The 21083-nt window shown below is 39.9% G+C and overlaps 1 protein-coding gene across 1 annotated transcript in view; it reads right to left on the bottom strand.

The window, feature by feature from the left end:
- The window catches only part of LOC137623054 (KICSTOR complex protein SZT2-like), a 362398-nt gene that overhangs the window by 135779 nt on the left and 205536 nt on the right, over positions 1-21083 (bottom strand). Inside the window, exons 49-51 of the mRNA XM_068353692.1 lie at positions 17169-17372; positions 16495-16635; positions 12947-13029 (exon numbers count right to left, since the gene is read on the bottom strand). Of these exons, the coding sequence (XP_068209793.1) occupies positions 12947-13029; positions 16495-16635; positions 17169-17372 (428 nt within the window). The remainder of the gene's footprint in view (positions 1-12946; positions 13030-16494; positions 16636-17168; positions 17373-21083) is intronic.

Here is a 21083-nt window from a genome sequence, read left to right as displayed (position 1 = left end):
TATAATGCTACATCTGCATAATTTATGGAATATGAAGCAATCTTTATATTTTTCTTTATTGCATTACTTAATAGGGACAAATGTTTTTACATTTACAAATGCAAGTCGCATACAATGAATTATGTTTGAGAAATATTACTTATCAAACTGTTAATAATGCCATTTGTCAACTAAATACTCTACATGCAATTAGTTATATAATTATCCTTTACTTTTTTTAAGTTAGTGATATGATGAGTTTTATCTCAGTAATGCATAGCAATCCAAGATGCTCCACACAAAAAAACATCAAAATTATAAAACAACTAGTGGTTTTCTGTTACTACATAATTTGCAGCATATAACATATTCAAGTCTTAAGATAATAAATATTTGGAGATGGTACCATCAGCAAAAATTATCTCTTCTACTACCCATGTGAAGACATCTTTAATCAAAATGAAACCTATTTTCTGACATTTATAAATCTATGTTAGCAATAATCATCGGTAAACATACTTATTTGATAGTATCAACTTTTTTGTATAAACTCATTAAGTATAATTAGTCATTTTATGCACATGAAATTACCCTAGATAATTCAGTTCCTTTTAAAATGGAAATGGTGGTCAGAAGCCAGTACTACACATGAGGGAGACTCTGGGTCTTCACCACCTACAAGTCCCTTTTTTATGATTTCTGATCCAAGACTGCACAAAATTACGGGAGCTAAGAAGTAAGAAAAATTATGAGTTTCATATAAAAAAAAAATCTGTATCTTATTCCTTGCCCAAATAGAAATTCAAAAGATAAGGACAGTGATGCCAGTCCCACATCTGGCTAACTCAGATCCATATTATCAGCCTGAAATTATGTCAAGTATAAGAACTCTAAGATTTTCAAAAGAAGCCTGATTTGTATGGTAGCCCAAAGATATGGTATCTTATATATTCAGAATCAACTTCTGTATCCAAACTATAAAGGAATGCCATGTGATAATTCCAGAAGTAATAAACAGAATAGGCAGGATCTGTGTTCTAGGGAATGCTATAAAGTATAAAAGAAAGGAAGGTTTATGTAAGGGACTGTCTACAGAGCTGTAGATCCCTTTTTAAACCCTCAAAGGTTTAGTGTCAACTTTTTTCATATTCTCTCTTTGGAAAAGAAAGTTGCCGATGTGACGGAAAATAGATTTCTTTGCCCTGTGAGTGGCGTGCAACTAACATTTGCCAAAAACTTTCATTTTGTCTTGATTCTTCAATCTTTCCCCTGTTCAATAGTATAAGCGAAAGTTTGATGCAGCATTTTTAAGGTTTTTTATGTATTTAAAAATGATGGATATTTCTATTCTATAAACATCTGCTCCTGGGCAGGCCATAAATCACCACTGTAATCAACGTTTACTACTTGGCTGACTTAGCCATATAGTCAACTAGTTCATACAGATGCTAAAATTGCTTTTGTTCACTGTTACTTTTGTGTATACTTTTTTCAGCTTATTACTTTTGTTTATTCTGTTTTACCTCCACTAACAAAGTTGGGAGGAAGTTATGTTTTCGCACGTTTGTCTGCGAACAATTTCCTCACCAAAAATTTTACTCAGAGTAGTGAAACTTTTAGGGATTAATTGTTATATTGATACATGAAGTGATTCAATTTTGAAAGGCTTTAGTCAAAGGTCAAGGTCAAGCAATAGGTTGAGAAATAAGCTGCCGTGAGGGAGAATTGCACTCTCAGAGTGCTTTTCTAGTTTATCATATTACTTTTGTTTTGTAGTATTTTAGTGATAATAAAACAAAATAAAGTTATTTGGAATATGAATTACCAATATAAATAATGAATTGGGAAAAGTTGGCAGTGAGCCTAAGTAAACGAAAAAATGCAAGGGTACCCAAGTGTCTATTACTTTTGCCTTCAATTAGGTTGGTATTACACTAACTATGCATTTCAGTGATAGTGAATGTGTTGATGGCCCTCGTGCATCCACCTTGGGCGTATCTTTTTCATTCCAAGTAAGATTTTACGTATCGTAAAGGTGCAAGTCAGTCAGTTAGCAAAGAAAGTTGGAGGAGAAGACTGTTGAACTTTCTGATATTTCAATTAATAAGGGTAATGATGACACTGACTTTATAGCTTACAGTTACACTGTTGATGATAATTAATAAGGGTAATGATGACACTGACTTTATAGCTTACAGTTACACTGTTGATGATAATGAAGTAGTGGTGGGAAGTGCAGTGAAAGGGAAGACAAAGAAAAGGTAAAAAAACTAATTTTGTCTGTGACAAAAACGAGGTCAGTGTGAGGGTCGACTTAAACATGAGTGTTGACAGTAATAAGGGGATTTACATTCACCTAACAACAGTTGATGTTTTACACGTTGCGTCTAAACTCAGTACTGTACTGTTGCTTTATAACAATAATCTCTTCAAGGTCAGCCAATGCATAATAATGATAATGACAAAATTCAATTTTTGTGCTCTGAATCAGTTGTTCTTGCAGCATTATGTTTGTTGTAAGCAAGAAAGCAATCAAAGAAACAAATTTTCTTGATTTTTTGCTTGCTAAGTTATTGTTATTTTAGTATCTTCTATTTGTAGGCTTCTCTCTTCTATGACAACAATAACTACATTCATTTTGTTTTTTGCAAGATTACATATGTTACAAGCAAGACAGCAAGCAAGAAAGCAAGCAGGTAAGCTTACTTGGTTGTTTTTGTGCGAAGTGACTGTTACTTTGGTGTCTTATAGGCTTTTTTCTTCAAAAACAATAGTACAGTAACAATGTTCAATAATTTTTTTTTCTCAAAACTTTTTGTGTTGCTTGCCTGCAAAGTTTTTTTGGTTGCAAATAAGTATGCACTTTCATTTTGTATAGATTATCAAAATCAATCTTTGCCTCATCATTCCAAAACATTCAAGAAATCTATTTTATTTCTAATGTCATTTATTAAGATACTTTGGTTAAAAGAATTCCTTGCAATTGTAAGCAATTGCAAACAGCATTCAAGGTAGATTTTTTCATTGATATCAACCAATTCTCCATATCATAACCTTTCAATTAAAAAAAAATTAGTTTTGTTGATAACTCTGTGAATTACCACTTTTTGATTATTGGCAAACATTCAACATTTAACTTGAGTTTCTCCTTTCTTTTAAAGAAAAAAAATGGTGAATGGAATTTGTAGTAGTGCATGCCTAAGATGTTAAGTAATGTATTCTTTGAATAAGACTAAACATATTAGGAAAAAGGTTCCTAATTTGGTTTGATGGGGATTTAGAATTGTCCTTTTTCTAAAAATATATCTCTTGTTTAAAGTTTAGATACAGGGGCTCATAGAGAATTGGAGCCTAGTCAGATGAAATTCGTAAAGGTTAGGGTTCAAGATATTAGAAGTACAGCTACACCTCTTAGTTTCTATAGGATTCTTTATTTAGAAAGAGTTTTAGCAGCAACTCAACGCATACAAAGTTGTATTTTGCTAGGCATCATCTTACAGAAACATGGTTTTCTTATCAGGTTTGCCAGGCTTTCAAGACTATAGTTTAAATGATAATTTTCTTTAAATTGTATTCATTTAATTATTTCATATGGTAATGGTTTGATAGAAGGATTTATTTGCTTCGCAATCTGGAAGCTCAAGTTATATCACACCTTATTTGTTAATGATTAATTACTGTGGTACTAGGCCAGGAGGTGAATCTCAGGTACTTGATAAGTTTATTATTTTAAGGCTTAACAGTTCTTATCTTCCATCTCCTTAACTGACCCACCTTCAACAGGTATGGGAATCAGAAATACGAACATCATGGAGTTTCATAAAGATTAATGAAATTTTAATAATAAAATCTATTTTTTTCATACTCGCCTGATGTTCATATACATGCCCCATACCTCCTCACTGACTAGTGATGTCAAGAGGATAGAGATTTAGTTTCGACTTTGAGATTGGCAAGACAAAAAGGCTGTGGCTTAGATTATCTTCAGACTATACTTGAGGCCTAAGCCTGTTGAAAGGAAAGAATAAAAGATTATTTTTAGCTGTAGGATATATAAGGGATTTTGACGTAGGAAAAATCTATTTCTGGGCGAGGGACCTGTGCCGCCCAGTGAATAAGCTCCTATTAGCACTTATTCTTAGGTAATTTACTGCTAAATATACCAGAGAAAAAATGTAAAGGAGTGCTAGGTTAACTAGCTCGCTCACCTATTGGTGTCGGTATAGAATTGGGCGTATAATCCAGAGGTCCCGCACTATTTAGATTCATCCACGACAAAGACCCCAATAGAGGAGAGCCGTTCAACCTCACTCGGCACCACCAACTCTGCATCCGCTCAGAACCCAACTCCTTAGCACCCAAAGTTTGGGGACTCCAAGGGAGAGGAGCTGGGAGGGTTCACTGGGCGGCACAGGTCCCTCGCCCAGAAATAGATTTTTCCTACGTCAAAATCCCTTTTCTGGGCTTGAACCTGTGCCGGCCAGTGAATATATACAAGAGAAATGTCACCAAACTTGCAAAATAAAGGAAAAAACATAAACATAAGGGAAATACAAGTTGCTTTAATCAGAGATGAGTGCCAAAAACAGCTATAAGGGTATCTTAAAAAGAACATAAATCCACTTGGTAGAACAATTGACAAAAAAGGTAAGGTATAATAATGCCGTGAGTGATGATATATACAGATACTCAGGAGTCAAAAATTTACAAATATAATAATAGTAATCAGGTGCGAAACCAACGAATACAAATAGGGTATAAATGAGGCAGGTAAGGGGGGAGAGATAAAATGACAAGGAATTAACATGTGAGTTACCTGGGGGTAACTACGCTCCCTGCAGCTACTGTAGGAAATTTAAGGGCTTCCAAATGTTTAAGGTAGTGTTTCTTGAACACTGACGGTGACTTCCACCCTGTATACCTGGAAAGATCCGTAAAATTCATGTGGTGAAAAAAGTTCACCGAAGTAGCAACCGCTCTGATATCATGTGCAAGAGGAAAAGAGTCAGGGCTAGCTTGTTTAATAAAATACAAGATTTGTTGCCTGATCCCTTTAATGGTAATGGTACCGCCTTGTTCTCTAACGAATAGAGGCCCCGAGGAGTTAGAGGAGGTCCGGGATAAATAAGACCTAAGAGTAGTAACAGGGCACAGAGACGGATCTTGCGTGAGGGGAACAATTTTCCAGGAGGACCATCTGTTCTGAGGGTCTTCGTTCTTAGCTAAAAAGAATTTGTTAGGTGAAAGAAGGACCTCTCCCGAAGGAAGGAACTCAATATGACCCGGGTCTCTTGACAAAGCTGCCAGTTCAGAAATTCTTGCCCCGGAAGCCAAACTCACCAGGAAAAGTGTTTTCCTGAGAAGGGAAATGTAATCACAAGAACTGTTAATGGTATCAGAAGCCAATTTGAGTACATCATTAAGGAACCAGGTAACCGGGGTAGGACGAGTAACCGGTTTCAGTCTGGCACAGGCTTTCGGAATTGAAGCTAACAAAGAGTCGGTTAAGTCTATGTTAAAACCCACTAGGAAGATCTTTTTCAAGGCAGATTTAATAGTGGTGATAGTATTGGCTGCCAGACCTGATTCTAATAAAGTTCTAAAGAAAGTGACTGTAAGGTTCAAGTTCATACAGTGTACGTCTGAGTCTATCAAAAATTTAGCCAACTTTTTAACCGCAGAATCATATTGGCGGATGGTGGAATCCCGTTTATCTGATTCTAGGAAAAGGGTGTTTTGAGGATTGATATTGGCACCATGCATGGCCGCAAACTTCATGAAGTCCATAAAGTTAGGGCGCTCTGAATGTTTGAAAAAGCGTACACAACGCGTGTTTGTACTATCTGAGACAGAACCGGATTGGGTATCGGGTGAGGATGTAGTCTCAACTCTCGCAGGAGAGGGTACCAATTGCTCTTGGGCCAGTTGGGTGCGACCAAGGCTACTCGTCCCTTGAAGGATCTCAGTTTGTCTAGGACTTTCAGTAAAAGATTCACCGGGGGAAAGAGATAAATCCTTTCCCAGATGTCCCAATTCTGTGACATGGCGTCTGTGGCGTAGGCCTGAGGGTCTAGATTGGGAGCAACATATACTCTCAATTTGTGGTTGGACTCCGTGGCGAAGAGGTCCACTTAGAGACCCGGAACCCGAGAGAGAATCCACCGGAATGACTTTAGATCGAGTGACCATTCCGATTCTAGAGGGGAGGTCCGGGACAAGGCGTCTGCAACTACGTTCCGGACTCCCGCCAGGTGGACAGCTGAAAGATGCCAATGGTTCGAGGCTGCTAGGGAGAATATGGCTACTAGAACATGGTTCAGAGGCCCTGATTTTGATCCGCCTCTGTTGAGGCAGCGGACCACCACTTCGCTGTCGAGAACCAGACGAAGGTGTTGTCTCTTGGATGGAGCGAGACGTTTCAGGGTTAGAAGAACTGCCATGGCCTCCAGCACATTGATGTGGAATTGGCGGAATAAGGGAGACCAAAGACCTTGAACTTTCCTGAGCTGAGAATAGCCTCCCCAACCTGATAGGGATGCGTCCGTGTGAATGATTAACTTCGGAGGCGGAAATCGAAGGGGAACTGACTTTGACAGATTGTTAGCCCTTGTCCAAGGTAGAAGTCTTTCCCGGAGAATGGGAGGAAGGCGGACTTTCCTGTCCCGGAGCTTCCGGTTCGCCCTCGAACGCCAGACACGATTGATATCTTTCAATTTTGCTTTCAGAAGTAGATCCGTCACTGAAGCAAATTGAAGGGACCCTAAGATCCTCTCTTGGAGTCGTCTGGAACTTACTTTGTCTTTGAGAAAGCGTTTGGTGTTCATTGCAATCTCTATCCTCTTGGGTTTGGGAAGACACAGAGTGTGAGATATAAGATCCCATTGCAGGCCGAGCCATTGGAACTTTGATTTCGGAAGAAGACGGGACTTCTTGAAGTTGATCTGGAAGCCTAGAGATTGAAGGTATTGGATGACTCTGTGAGTGGCTTTTAGGCAATTTTGGGAGGTGTCTGACCAAATGAGCCAGTCGTCCAGATAGGCTACTACTTGAATCCCTTGATTTCTGAGTTCCTGAACAGCAACTTCTGCTAACTTTGTGAAGATCCTTGGGGCGATGTTGAGCCCGAAAGGCATCACCTTGAAGGAGTAATTTTTGTTTCCTAGGCGGAAGCCTAGATACGGACGGAAGTGTCTCGCTATCGGGACGTGATAATAGGCGTCTGTAAGATCGATAGAGGTGGTGACGGCCCCACGGGGAAGTAAGGTCCGCACCTGCGAGACGGTAAGCATTCGAAACTTGTCGCATTGAATGGACAAGTTGAGAAGGGATAGGTCTAGAATCACTCTTCTCTTGTCCGAATCCTTCTTCGGGACACTGAACAGCCGACCCTGAAACTTCAGGTGTTTCGTTTCTTGTATGGCGTTCTTTTGTAACAGGTCCTAGACAAATTCGACTAGGTCCGGAGTGGAATGCTGAAGAAATCTGTTCGGTGGAGGAGGTCCTTGAATCCAACTCCACCCTAGTCCCTTGGAGATGATACTGAAAGCCCAGGGACTGAACCTCCATTTGTTGCGGAAGGCATAAAGCCTCCCCCCTACCCGCTGCACCTCAGTATTGGCTTGAGGAGTTGCCTCCACGTCCGCCTCGGAAGTTCTTTCCCTTGCGAAAGAATCTACCTCTACCTCTGTTCTGGTGTGAACCACGGTGGTAGCCTCTACCTCTGGTATAACCCTGGGAAGAGCCTTGAGCCTCATAAGATTGGTTAAAGGCTGGAGAGGTGGTGGAGGCACCGGGAAGCTGGCTCTTAGGGAGCAGAACGGTGACATAGTCGTCCGAGGAAGGAGCCTGAGAGGTGGAAGGCTGTGCAGGGACAGCAGGAGATGGAGGAAGAGGCTGCCGGAAAACGGACGAGCTACTCTGCTGTTGCCGGAACTGAGTGGAGGTATACGGGCGGAGCCTCTTCCTACCCCGGGCTTGGTAACTTGCGGGATCATATTTCCGCTTAGGAGTCAAACCCCAACGGGCTTTAAGGCTCTGATTAACTCTAGTAGCCTCTGCCAAGACTTCCTTCACAAGATCCTCAGGGAAAAGATTTGGACCCCAACAAGAGGACCGGATAAGTTTATTCGGCTCGTGCCTAATAGTCGCCTCAGCCAGGACGTGTTTGCGGCACCTACGTTTAGCAAGAGCAAAGTCATACAAGTCAAAATATAACGACTGCAAAGTAGCCTTATTAAGAGACTTAAAGATACTCTCAGTATCATAAGTTAAGGCTATCGACTCCGTAGACGTGGCCAAGTTCAAAGTTCGACCAACACGTAGGCGGGAATCATACTCCTGTTTAATAAGGGATTCCGGGAGACGGGGAAGCCGTTCACTAAACATTACTGACGCACAGTCCGCTGTTAGCTTGCCAGAAGTAAAGGTGGTATGGACATTGTCCCAACACTCATTACCTGAAGGAAGAAGGAGGGAGATCGGATCTACCTCTCGGATGGGAGGCAAGGGCTTCTCCTCCAGAGCATATTGAAAAGCCAGTTCTGCAACCTTATTGACGCATGGAGTCACGGTATTCCTGTCCATTAAGAACATTGTGAAAGAACTTTTATGAGGCGTCAACATGGTATTGGTGCAACCAATATCATTCAGAAACCTAGCCCAAACAGATTGGGCTTGTTCCTTTGGGAAAATGACAGTCTCTTTGGGGACCTTATCCAGCCGAACCAGAGCTTCCTCGGTAAGCCTGGCATAACCATGAAATGTAAATGCGAGACCAGGAGGAAAGAATTCAAAGTCCTCTAGTGGACGAGTACCAAGACCTTCCAATGTTAACATCCCGTCTGAGAATGGGGAATGAAGAGCCATGCGCCAAGGGTTATTCTTGGTAAACGGCGGAAGCTTAGAGGCATCCGGGATGAGAGAGCTTTGAACTCGCTCCGGAGCACCCTGCTCTAATGCCCCAAGTCTCTGACCAATGTTAGAGAACATCGTGTCCATCTTGGCCTGCATTTCCGACAAAATCTTAGACTGCATCTCCGACACAATGCGAAGCATGGCTGATTCGGAAAGGCCCGGGTTAGGAGCAGAAGTGGCGGATTGTACTCCCGGGTCGTGAGACTTAGAGGAGGAGCCGGAAGCCTTAGATGACGGGTTTGTATTTGACTTGGAACTATGGGAAGCCTTGTGGGGCTTACGAGCTTTTGGCAAAGTTCTAGATACAGACTTATCTTTGGGGGGAACCGGGTGTGATCGGTGAGACGAATCACGGTCCCCAGAAAAACCATGGAAAGAAGAGAGATCAGATGAAGAAGAAAGAGCGGGGCTGAGGATAGGAATCTCAGCGCCGGTAACACCTGCCTCACTTACCACCCTACCTGCATCCGGATCATCCAACAACATAGGTTCCACATCCAAATTCAAGGAGGCAACATTGTCTTCCAGATCTCCGGGGGCATCCAACGGATCTTGTTCCTGGTCTATGAATCCCGCAATAGTGGCTTCAATGTCGGCAATGATGGGTGCCGCAACATGCCTAGCCACAGCGGCTGAAGACTTGGCATTAGGGTAGATCATAGCACAGTAGTCTTCAGATAGGACGTAAGGCTGTTTCGATTTCACGTTTCGGGCAAATCCCCCAACCCACACTTTCAGTGTGGCCCGAGCCGCAGTCTTCTGCTCCGGGGATGCCTGAAATAATAGTGGGAATTACAGAAAGGAAGATTCCCGGCGGTCCTTCAAGACCATAGAAATCTTACTAAATAGTGTATGTATACCAAAAAAAAGGTAAAATAATTAGAAAGACAACATAGCCAACGGGACTCACCGAATCAGATCCGAGGGTGGTGATGAGGTCAAAACAGACCATACAATTATCAGGGTGCCAGACCACGATGTCTTCCAGCTGAACTCCGCAGAGGGCGTGAGACCTACATACAGTATGGCCACAAGGCTGGTGAAGGACAGCCGCACAGGCCGTCGTCTGACAATGCACCATCTATAAAAAGAATAGTATATGAGAAACTGTAATTCTCTTAAGCAGGGGCGGGTCCGGAGGACCCGGGACTAAACATAAGTCTAACTTAAGACTAGAGCTTAACTGTAATACTCTTAAGTAGGGGTGGGTCCGGAGGACCCGGGTCTAAACATAAGTCTAACTTAAGACTAGAGCTTAACTGTAATACTCTTAAGTAGGGGCGGGTCCGGAGGACCCGGGCCTAAACATAAGTCTAACTTAAGACTAGAGTATAGCTATCCATTCCGGTCGAGCCGGGATCAAAAAGAAGGATGCAACAAAGAATTAAGACACATGGTGTCTGATTTCCCGGAGCGAGGTTAAGCCCCGGACCGGGAAATAAAAGTACATCCAAAAACCAATACTTATAGGAACTCCGGGATAGTGATCTGTTATATATAATCATAGGAACTGTTATAAATTAAGAGGGGGGCGGAACTGTAGATAAGAACCACCAACAGAACCCGGAGGGTTTCGTATAACATAATAAAAGTGTGATAGGTGAATATAAAATAGGGTGCACCGGGATCCTACTCTGTTGACCGGTGGCCAACCCGTCTAGACAGAGACGAAACCGCCGGGACACCCGGAGGACAAAGTCCATAAACACTGAACTACCCCCTCTAAAAGGAGGGAAGGCAACGGTCCCCTAGGGGAGGGGGGAGAGAAGCCTAGCCACCAACCTAGCGAGAGGGGGAGCTTGGGGGAGGATCACGTGATACGGAGCAGCAGGGCTACCAACTGACGATCCCCAAACACTACCAAAACAGATCATACGGAGTAATAGCACAAATATTCATTATAAAAGTAATAGCGTTGAAAAAAATATAAATATACACATAAAAAATTAGGGCAAGGCATGCAAAATAATAAATAAATCCCAAAGGACAATAACCTGATGGCTTATATAATAAAAATTGCCGCCCAGTAACGAAGGTCGGCAAGCCATCTACGATACGTAACCTGATATCGGCCCTAAATATGAACCACAAGGGTTCTAAACGCTAAATAATGAATATCCACAGTAAAACATATAAAATTTAAACTAATAATAAAAATAATACACTTAGTAACACCGCGAGTGAAACTAAAAGCTCTCAAAACAGGAGTACCAACTGTAAGCGGAATCGAGCAAGACCGAGATGATCGAAGAGAATAAACTCCTATAATTTAAATATTAAACGATCTAGATTGCTCAAAACACAGCAAAACATAGCTTGGTACTTAACTTAGACGGTGTCTCCTGGGAAACCGATGAAGAAGCCATAATCCAGTGAAAAATAAGGCAAAACACGAGAGCACAAAAAAGCGGGTTACCACACAGGCGTGCTAAAAAGGAGTTGGGTTCTGAGCGGATGCAGAGTTGGTGGTGCCGAGTGAGGTTGAACGGCTCTCCTCTATTGGGGTCTTTGTCGTGGATGAATCTAAATAGTGCGGGACCTCTGGATTATACGCCCAATTCTATACCGACACCAATAGGTGAGCGAGCTAGTTAACCTAGCACTCCTTTACATTTTTTCTCTGGTATATTTAGCAGTAAATTACCTAAGAATAAGTGCTAATAGGAGCTTATTCACTGGCCGGCACAGGTTCAAGCCCAGAAATATCGATATAAAACCAGAAAAATTAATAGTTAGTTATCACTGATAGGAAATTTTGTAAATAATTTTTATAAATATCACAAACTTTAAGTAATTTGTCTTCTGCTGAAATGTATACTGTACAGAAGGTGGATAGATTGTATCAAGGATGACCTTTGATTAAAGGGATTAACCGGTGATGAGGTGTGGGACAGAGGTAGATGGAGAAAGCTGGCCAGAAACATCGACCAGACATAGAAGTGAGAAAATATGCAGACAAAGAAGAAGAAGTATACTGTACAGTAATGCAGACATAATGAAAGTAAGTTAGTGAACAGCTGATTCATTGGAGACATTTGTGGTTACGTAAGAAAGACCTGCCATCCATGCACAGAGCTATCAGCTGACTGTTGTTTTCATTTTAAGAGAGACTGAAGCATTGGGTCAATTTCACATACAAGACTTGACTAATTATTGCTACAGAATGGGTTTGTTTATTGTCCAGCAAAATATTACTATTGTGAAATGGATAGCATGAAAGCAGTTCTCATATTAAATCTAACACTTTACATGTTCCTTAAACATTTCATTAGCACGAGAAAATTGGACTCCAAAAGCAATGGTGGAAATGTCAGCTTTAATTGAAAGCTAAAATAAGCAGTTTTACAGTAATTTTGCTATGTAAACATTATACGGCCTACCCTTAATAGCTAAAAATTGCTTAAAATCTTGTTAAAATTGTAATTGATGCAAGCTCTGTAGTAACAGAAAACACAATGTTCTATAACAGCATACCAGCCACAAAACTGACTTTGTTTTTAATGATGCCAAACAGTTAACTATTAGATGCAAGCTCCCATTAATTTACTGCTCTTCTCATTAACACTACAATTGCCAAAAGAAACTCTGTCAAACAAGAAACTTAAATGCATTCCTCTTGTATGCAATTCACCTTAGCAAACAAATGCTATGGTAATAAATTCTACTTGTAAAACAAATTCCTTCCAATTTGAACTACGGTAATGTTATTGCCCCAAAAGGGATATCTATCAAGATCAAAGAAAAATAGAAAGGACTTTTGATAATGATTCCGAGATGTAAAATATAAAAGGGAACAGAAATTTAATGTCCAACTTAAAATTTCAGAGAAAAAGACCTACAAACAGAGTAGGTGCCCTTAAAAATCTTGGCTATTAACATAACTAGCCTAACTTCACAGTAAACAACATACAACTGCAAGGCATTGCTCTGGGACATTACATACTTACATAAGCTAATAAAGACTATAACCACAAATAAAGGGATGCTCTTTATCTAATGAAAAATGACATGGAATAAACCTGGCAAACAAAATGCCAAAATGAAACATACTCACCTGAACTAGCGTCAAAGGTGAAGGGGAACGCTGGTCTTTCAGCGAATCCCCACGGGAATCGGTTCCATACAAAGACCTTTTAACTAGAAAGTAAATAAGAGAACTTATTTGTATTTCATCATTAAATGATTTAAACAAAGAAAAACATATGTCAAAATTAATAACAATATCCATATTTCAACATTAAATTGCATGCATGAGAAAGTTTGAAATGTATAAAAAAAAATTACTATTTTCATTTAAAATGTACCTAATACTGTATTAAAAAATGAATAATAAAACAATGATAGAAACATGGAAATAAATATGAATCGAATCTGTGATAAAACACTAACAATAAAATTTTATGAAACTTCACTTCAACAAAAAACTAACCTATGTGTATATAAATTACACTAAAGCTAAATCTAACTACAGCAAAGCCATTTTCAGGATAAAATATATTTCTAAATTACTTTTTTTAATCTATTTCAGATAAAACAAAATGATTGGCTATCCACTACCCAATGATTAGATTCTTCTTATAATACCTTTAATAACCTCAATGACTGAAAAGCACCGTAAGTAGAGTAATGGTGAGAAAATTACCCCTTTTCATGAAAAGCAAGTCACTTAAAAGTATTATTAGGCAGTCATATAGCAGAAAGCACAAATAAAAACTCAATTGATATTCCAAAGAATGAACTACTTCATGAAAGCATAGTCATAACTATATACATCATCTTATATAATCTTGGATATAAAAAAAAACATCATAGCTACACTTGTATTAATCAGTAATCAACTTTCAGTTTATCAATACTGCATCACATTTCAACTATATCTGGTTCCAGTTCATATGGCTGGGAAACATTTTACTATAAAGTATGTACAAATGCCGAATTTTAATAATGTTTCTTGTTTCTATACTCATATAATGTTCATATTGCTTTTTCTCCATAAGTTTTGTTTTATTCACCTTTGACCGTAGAGTTCTAAAATTTTCCCATTTTCTTTCCCTTCAATAAAAACATGCTCTTGCTATTGAATATCCGAGATGGAATGCTACTTCTCACATATAGAAAAACAATTAAATTTTGTATCATAGGGATAAATCAATACCACTCTTACAGCACCAACTGCAGAAGGGACTCTCCTTTACCCGGTGGAGGTTAGGGGTTAAAGCTCAAAAGAGTATGGTAATAGCTGCAGCAGCTTCTCCTAAAATTCAATGCTGCTGATACTTTGCTGGTTGGTGAAAAAGTGTCCCTCATTTGGGTACGCTTCTTGCTTATGAACAGGGACAGATCTAAGAACAGTTCCTGTCACAATGAGAGAAGAGTCACTGTAAACTTGAGAGATTTACAAACTCTGTGTAGAACTCATCTGATGAATAAATATGACCGAAAGATAAAATTTCCAAGTAAACTAAAGGGTGCATCATTGTGTCTATCTTCCTGGCTGCTTAATCCAGTTGAGTGGAGCACCAGACTCACAGCTTGTGAATGAGACTGTAAAGAGATTTACCAACAGCAATACCCATTTTGGCCAAACAGCCTGGAAGATCTCTAGATGTAGCACTTCCCATGGAAGTAATTGGTTCCCTGTCCTGAAGATGTCTGTAACCAAACTGAAACGACCCTGAGTACAATTTCTTCTTTATATGCCTCTACCCAAATGGGGTCCAGTGGTACAGCAAATACAAATAAAAAAAATCCTACCAAATTAGAGATCCTTATAAATATTGTGCAATGATGCAACTGGGAGACTTTTTAGTTTATAAACTGCTGATCAAGACTTTACCAGTCATAGATGCACAGATTGTTTTTAAATGACTGTAGGAAAAAAGTTTCTCTAGATAGACAAGATGACCTATCATAGATTGTCATAACCTGACACGAAGATCTAGCCTGTAATAGAATTTCTAGATCAAACATAATGATGACTGTAGCCATTCCTTCATGGGAAATATGGGATTTTTCTCCATGAATATACCCATGTCCAAATATTAGCTCTGGTCAACAGGGTTAAACCTAACTTCTCCAATTTCACGTGCAGTCCTAAGCAATAGCCTTATACCCGAGGATCCACACGGAGCAGCTACTATCACTCTTCTTCTGTGTGTTAATCTGAAGACTTTTATCTGAGAAATTTGAAGGCTATGAATGATAGCTTTATATGGATAAGGGCTATAAATGAATGAATATGTAGATATATATGATTTGAATATGCAGTTTAATACCAATAGTTTAAAGGTTCAACTCTCATGGATGGACATGATTAATGTGAATACAGCATAATTTCCATGAGCAATGTTCAAGAAAATTTGATAAAAAAGGGATAAAACAAAAGATACTGCACATCAAAACTGACGAACTGTAAGTGAATATGCCATTGACAATAAGTCTGGTCACCGTAAGATAATTTTCTCTGAAAAAAATTGGTTATAACAAAAACGTGTGATGAATAATAAAACCAAAGTAAATTGGAAACTAAAATAAGAAACATTTTTACAAAAATACAACAACCTGATTCTATAAAAAATGTAGGCTAAAGCCATAAGCATGCAAAAAACAAAGAACACCTAATGTAGCATTCCAATATTTCTTGGCACACATAAAGCATATTGAGAATTTTAAGAGCCACTGAAAGGGGTACACAAAAAATATTCTTAATTACGCCAGAAGTGCATAACATGAAACAGACAATAACTATAGTCCATTTCTTTTATCGAGGCAGATTTGCACCGACTCGCAGCGGTGCCCTTTTAACTCGGAAAAGTTTCCTGATCGCTGATTGGTTAGAATTATCTCGTCCAACCAATCAGCTATCAGGAAACTTTTCCGAGCTAAAAAGGCACCGCTGCGAGTCGGTGCAAATCTGCATCGCTAAAAGAAATTGACTATAGATAGGCATACAATATCTAGATGTTATTCTCTTTTCACATGATAATGACATATAAAAATGCCCATTATATATCATCATAAACTTTAATTCAGATACAGCAGCATGAAACTACAAAGCAAATTCCAGCTTAATGGATTAACAATTTAAATACAGCAGCTGTCTTGCCACTATACATGCGATTTACTACTGAATTCTATGTTGAGTAATTTACATAAAGCATTTACATAGAGTTGGACACATGAACTCCTGGCACACCTCTCTCTGAGGAAGTGTACTCTATTACATCCTTACTGTGCTGCGAGTTCCCGCGTGCAGTCCTGACCCCACCTCTGCCATCTCTTCCCATATTAGCTGTTTGGGTACTCACAGCGCAGCGAGGGTGTGACCTCGTGCAATTCCTTGGAGTGAAGTATGTTAGGAATTCTTGTGTCTAACTGTACATGTCAACTAACCTGAAGATTTAACAATTCAAGTAACATATTGTTTTATATACAACATATATAAAGAAAAAGTTTAACCATATCTACATGAGAATTCTTATAGATATATACATCTGAGAAACTAAAAAGCTATGCAGTGGCTCTTGAAATACCAGCAAAACACATAAAAGGAGGCTTGCAGGAACAAAACACTAAAGATATGTGAATTATTTTTCAACTTACGCCCAAGTCTACTCGTCATGTGAGGAAGACACACATGAGGGGGGACACCAGACACAGAGATGGACCTCATGCGATCTTCTATTCTGTTTGGGTTTCTCTCCCTCAAGCTAAGAGATCGGACTGGCTCTCCTTGAGTTGCGTCTAATTTCAATTAATTTTCATTAGGATTTACATGTAATTTCTTAATAACTAAAATAAAATCTGTAACTCCACAGATGTGCCGAATAAAGTTGCTGAAATACATTGTTACCATACTGAAAAGACAATACACATGACCCATTTTTTCGATAACTTTTGGTTAAGGACCAGATACTCTAACACGAGTGAAGAGAATCAAAAGATTCTTTCACCCTGCTATCCAAAATCTTGTAGTTTTAGTAAAATGAATTCTTTTCATAACATAATTTTGAAGTCCTGAAAATCTGATCAGTTATGGTAAAACACCAAAATTTACATAAAAAATGATTAATGCATAGGAACAATAATCATTAAAAAGTTACCTAAAACAGGTGTGAAGCCCACACGCCAAAAAGGCCATACATATAACAAAACACACACCAAACAATGGCATATTTAAAATATAAGTAAAGCTTCAAGCTGACATAATTCAAGTTTTGTCAAATTCCCACAGCTGAAATCAAAGTCAAAAAGTAATTGTTCAAATTCATATTTACCTTTCTTTGGTGTAGATGGTTCAGAGACAGGAGCTGTGTGATACTGCTTCTCCTGAGCTGGAACTAACGGTGCTGTTAACAGTCGATACTCAGTGTTGACATCAAACAGTGCATGACTAATAGAATCTACCAAATAACGTCGAACTTCATCTAAATCCACTCTTCCAGATTCCCAGACCTTGAATTGTAGTACACTCATAGGACCTATCAATGAACACAGGAAATAAAGAAAACATATGTTCATTAAACACGTTTGAATTTTTATAAATCCCCCTGATTTTACATGGACACAAAAAAAAAAAAAATCTTACGCATTAACACCGACACTTAAATAAATGACTATCTTGATTTAAATTGGTTTACAAAAAGTACAATAGAAAATTTTTTTTTACCTATGTTCATTTTCCCATACTGTACAATGTTTCTTTGTTCCAAGCCATCTCTCATATACTGATTACATATCTGCTGTAGCTATGGAATCCTAAAAATAATTCTTATTCTTCCTAGCTATATTATTATTATCATTATTATAATAATAATAATATAATAATAAGTGTTTGGGGCAGTTAAGGGAGTAGTAAACAATAGAGGGTTGGGCATGAATGTAAAGAGAGTTCTGTATGAGAAAGTGATTGTACCAACTGTGATGTATGGATTGGAGTTGAGGGGAATGAAAGTGACGAAGAGACAGAAATTGAATGTATTTGAGATGAAGTGTCTAAGGAGTATGGCTGGTGTATCTCGAGTAGATAGGGTTAGGAACGAAGTAGTGAGGGTGAGAACGGGTGTAAGAAATGAGTTAGCAGCTAGAGTGGATATGAATGTGTCTGCTAAAAAGGTGATGAATGCAAGAGTTAATAGGAGAAGTACAAGAGGAAGGCCAAGGTTTGGGTGGATGTCCCTAGTCAGGCTGGGAGGAACATAAAGAGGAGACGTCCCCTTTTTTATTTCATTTGTTTGATGTCGGCTACCCCCCAAAATTGGGAAGTGCCTTGGTATATGTATGTATGTATGTATTATTATTATTATTAGCTAAGATACAATAAGCCAAAGGGGTCCAAGAGGGAAAATAGCCCAGTGAGGAAAGGAAATTAGGAAACAGATAGAATAGTATGCCTCAGTGTACCCTCAAGCAAGAGAATTCTAAAACAAGACAGTGAAAGACCATGGCATAGAGGCTATGGCATTACCGAAGATTAGAGAACAAAGGTTTGATATTGGAGTGTCTTTCTCCTAGAAGAGCTGCTTACCATAGCTAAGGAGTCTCTTCTACCCGAGTTCTATAAAATAGGGAACATCTTTAGCGGAGCAGGGAAAGCCGTCAAATTCATTAACAATATAGTTAACCAAAGATGGAGAGTGCAGGCATGTAGCTCCACCCACTCTCCTGTCAAAGACTCTTCACTTTTGACCTTTGGCTCAGGACTGAGAAGAGTGGTTGGAGTGGAATGCTTAACTTTAAATAATTCAGGGTTGCATTGCTATGAAAAATAGAAAACATTCCTAAAACATGTAATTTGTTCTTAAATGAAACTAGAGACTCCCTTAATGGGGAGAGGAAGTCTCTCCTTTAGAACCAAACTGGATGGTTCTTTCTATTCCATGGAATATTCAAGTCTCCCTGGTCCCATATGGGAGCAAGGGAGACGACTCTAGCAACCTACTATCAGCTTATCTTATGGATGAGTAGGCTGATAAGGCCTGGCCAGTGCTTGATATTATCTGGTTCTAGGTCAATGAAAGAATCTGCCTTCCCCAAAAGGGGGAGATGCAGTCTTGAATGAAATACCTGGCCTATGATGGCCAATGTTTGGTATTCATTCCATCATCCTCCCCCTTCTTAAGAGAGGATGGGAGAAGAAATACTACTTACAGACTCAGTCTAATATGAATGGTACTCAGATGTGTAGCTTACCAATATCAATAGCTAATAAAATGTGAAACAGTATGACTGCTTCTAAGGGAAGGAAAGAGTTAGCAGTAGAGCCAGTCATTCTACCTTTCATTCCAGACTTAAAATCAAACATGTTACTAGATAATATACTTTCTGTCCTATGGGGGAGCTGGGCTGATACGTTGAGCAGCCCGCAAAGGGCCAAGATCAAAAGCAATGAAGGACTTGTGGGTATATTCCCTTAGATAAATAGCAGTGAAGGTTGTTTGGCACTTCCAAACTCCTGCTTTCATCACTTGGCTGATTGCTAAATTTTTCTAGAAGGCCAAGGTGAGACCAATACCTGACTTCATGAGCTCTTGCCCAAACTGGTACCTCAGTCCGTCTTTTGTTGAGGCGTGTACTAGTCTGTCTGTCTCTCAAAGCTAGAAAGAAACAGTTCTTCCATACCTTTTTCTTGGGTCTGCCTGTGCTGAGGAAGAGTTGTTGATAATCAGGCCTAACATGTCAACTGTTTAGATGGCACTGCTGAGTCCTCAAGAGACATAATAGTGTCTCCTCTCAATTATCACCCAACGCTTCACGTAATGAGAGGATGGAAAAGGCCTTGAATGTGGGGTCGTGAATCAACAGGTTCTGAGGTTTGGCCACGAATTAAGGCAAAAAACTAAGAGCACTTCCAGCCCTCAGTGTGGGTTATTACATTAAAGTGTCTGTGTGACTTGCCTACTCTCTTCATCGATGCTAAGGCTAGCAAAACGAGTCTTCAGAGTCAGATCTCTGTCTGATGACCTTCTCAAAGGCTCACATGGGGTATGTGTAGGAGAATTGAGAACAAGGGTCCCATCCCACTCCAAGGGCCTGAAATCCCAGGGTGGGCAAGCCTGCTCAAATGTCCTCATGAGTATAGACAACTTCCTTGAGGAGGAGAGTTCTATGCCCTTCATTCTGGGTCCCGAGAAGGGTGGGCCAACCTTCTTCCTATGGCATGACTGCACCCAAAGGTTTTGCAGCAAACACTATTGCTAGGCAGGCCCCTTGAAACTTACTGTGTGGTAGACAGCGAGTCCTACAAAGCAGTCCTACACTTTCTTACTGCTGCCTCAATGTTACTCATCAGTAGTTACATGGACCTCCCAACCGAAGCATTTCTTAGCAAAAGAGCTGATTCAGGACTAATTTGCCATGAGAGTTGGGACACCAAGGTACCCTTCCTGTTCAACACCCAGTTGGCCATAAACTAGTTACATCATCCAATCTTTCACCTACATTAATGCATACCTGCTTTGCCTCCATAATAAAAAATGAATTCATCTAGTAACCATTCAAAATGAATGGTGAGAGGCGATCATGAGCTGGCAAATGGCGAGCTGGTGAACGGAGAACGTCGGTGGTCGCAAGCTGAAGGTTGATCATGGGCGATCGAGAACTGATTGTGTAGCTGCAGCAGGGCTGGATGAGGTGAATCTGTTGGCAAGACAAGTCAGATGGGTGTCATGAGTCTGCAGGGTGAGACTCGTATGCTGGCGAGACGAGTGCTGGAGAGACGAGACAAGATCTGGGCAAGGCCTGCTCTCGAAGAGGAAGAGCGGGGATTGGACGAATCCAATTCCCGCTGGAGGAATCCCCCAAAGGGTAGACCAAATAGGTGAAGGAAGACTCCCCTGCAGACGGGAAAGGCGACCAACCTCTGCTGGCCCTGTCGGTAATTCCCCCGCAAGGAGGAAGATTGCCAAACAGAGGCTGGTGGAGGGACTATACCTTGGAAGGGAAAGTTCCAACACCTGGAGGCAAACATCTGGGCAGCACTCTCTGCTCTGCATCCCCTCAATGAGCTGTAGCTCAAATTGAAGGTTGACATCGAGTGTTGCCTGAGAACAAGGCCAAAGCTTGTTCTTTGGGTTCCCCCCAATAACAACGCCAGCGTGATGGACAGGAATGTACGAATCATACATTCATGTGAATTTGATAGGACTAGATTATCTTAGAACTTGAATAGTAAAAATAACTATAACTATACA

This window comes from Palaemon carinicauda, chromosome 30 (genome assembly GCF_036898095.1).
Source record: "Palaemon carinicauda isolate YSFRI2023 chromosome 30, ASM3689809v2, whole genome shotgun sequence".
NCBI lineage: Eukaryota > Metazoa > Arthropoda > Malacostraca > Decapoda > Palaemonidae > Palaemon > Palaemon carinicauda.
The sequence above is the reverse complement of the archived record's forward strand: the minus strand, read 5'-3'. Positions and strand labels throughout refer to the sequence as shown.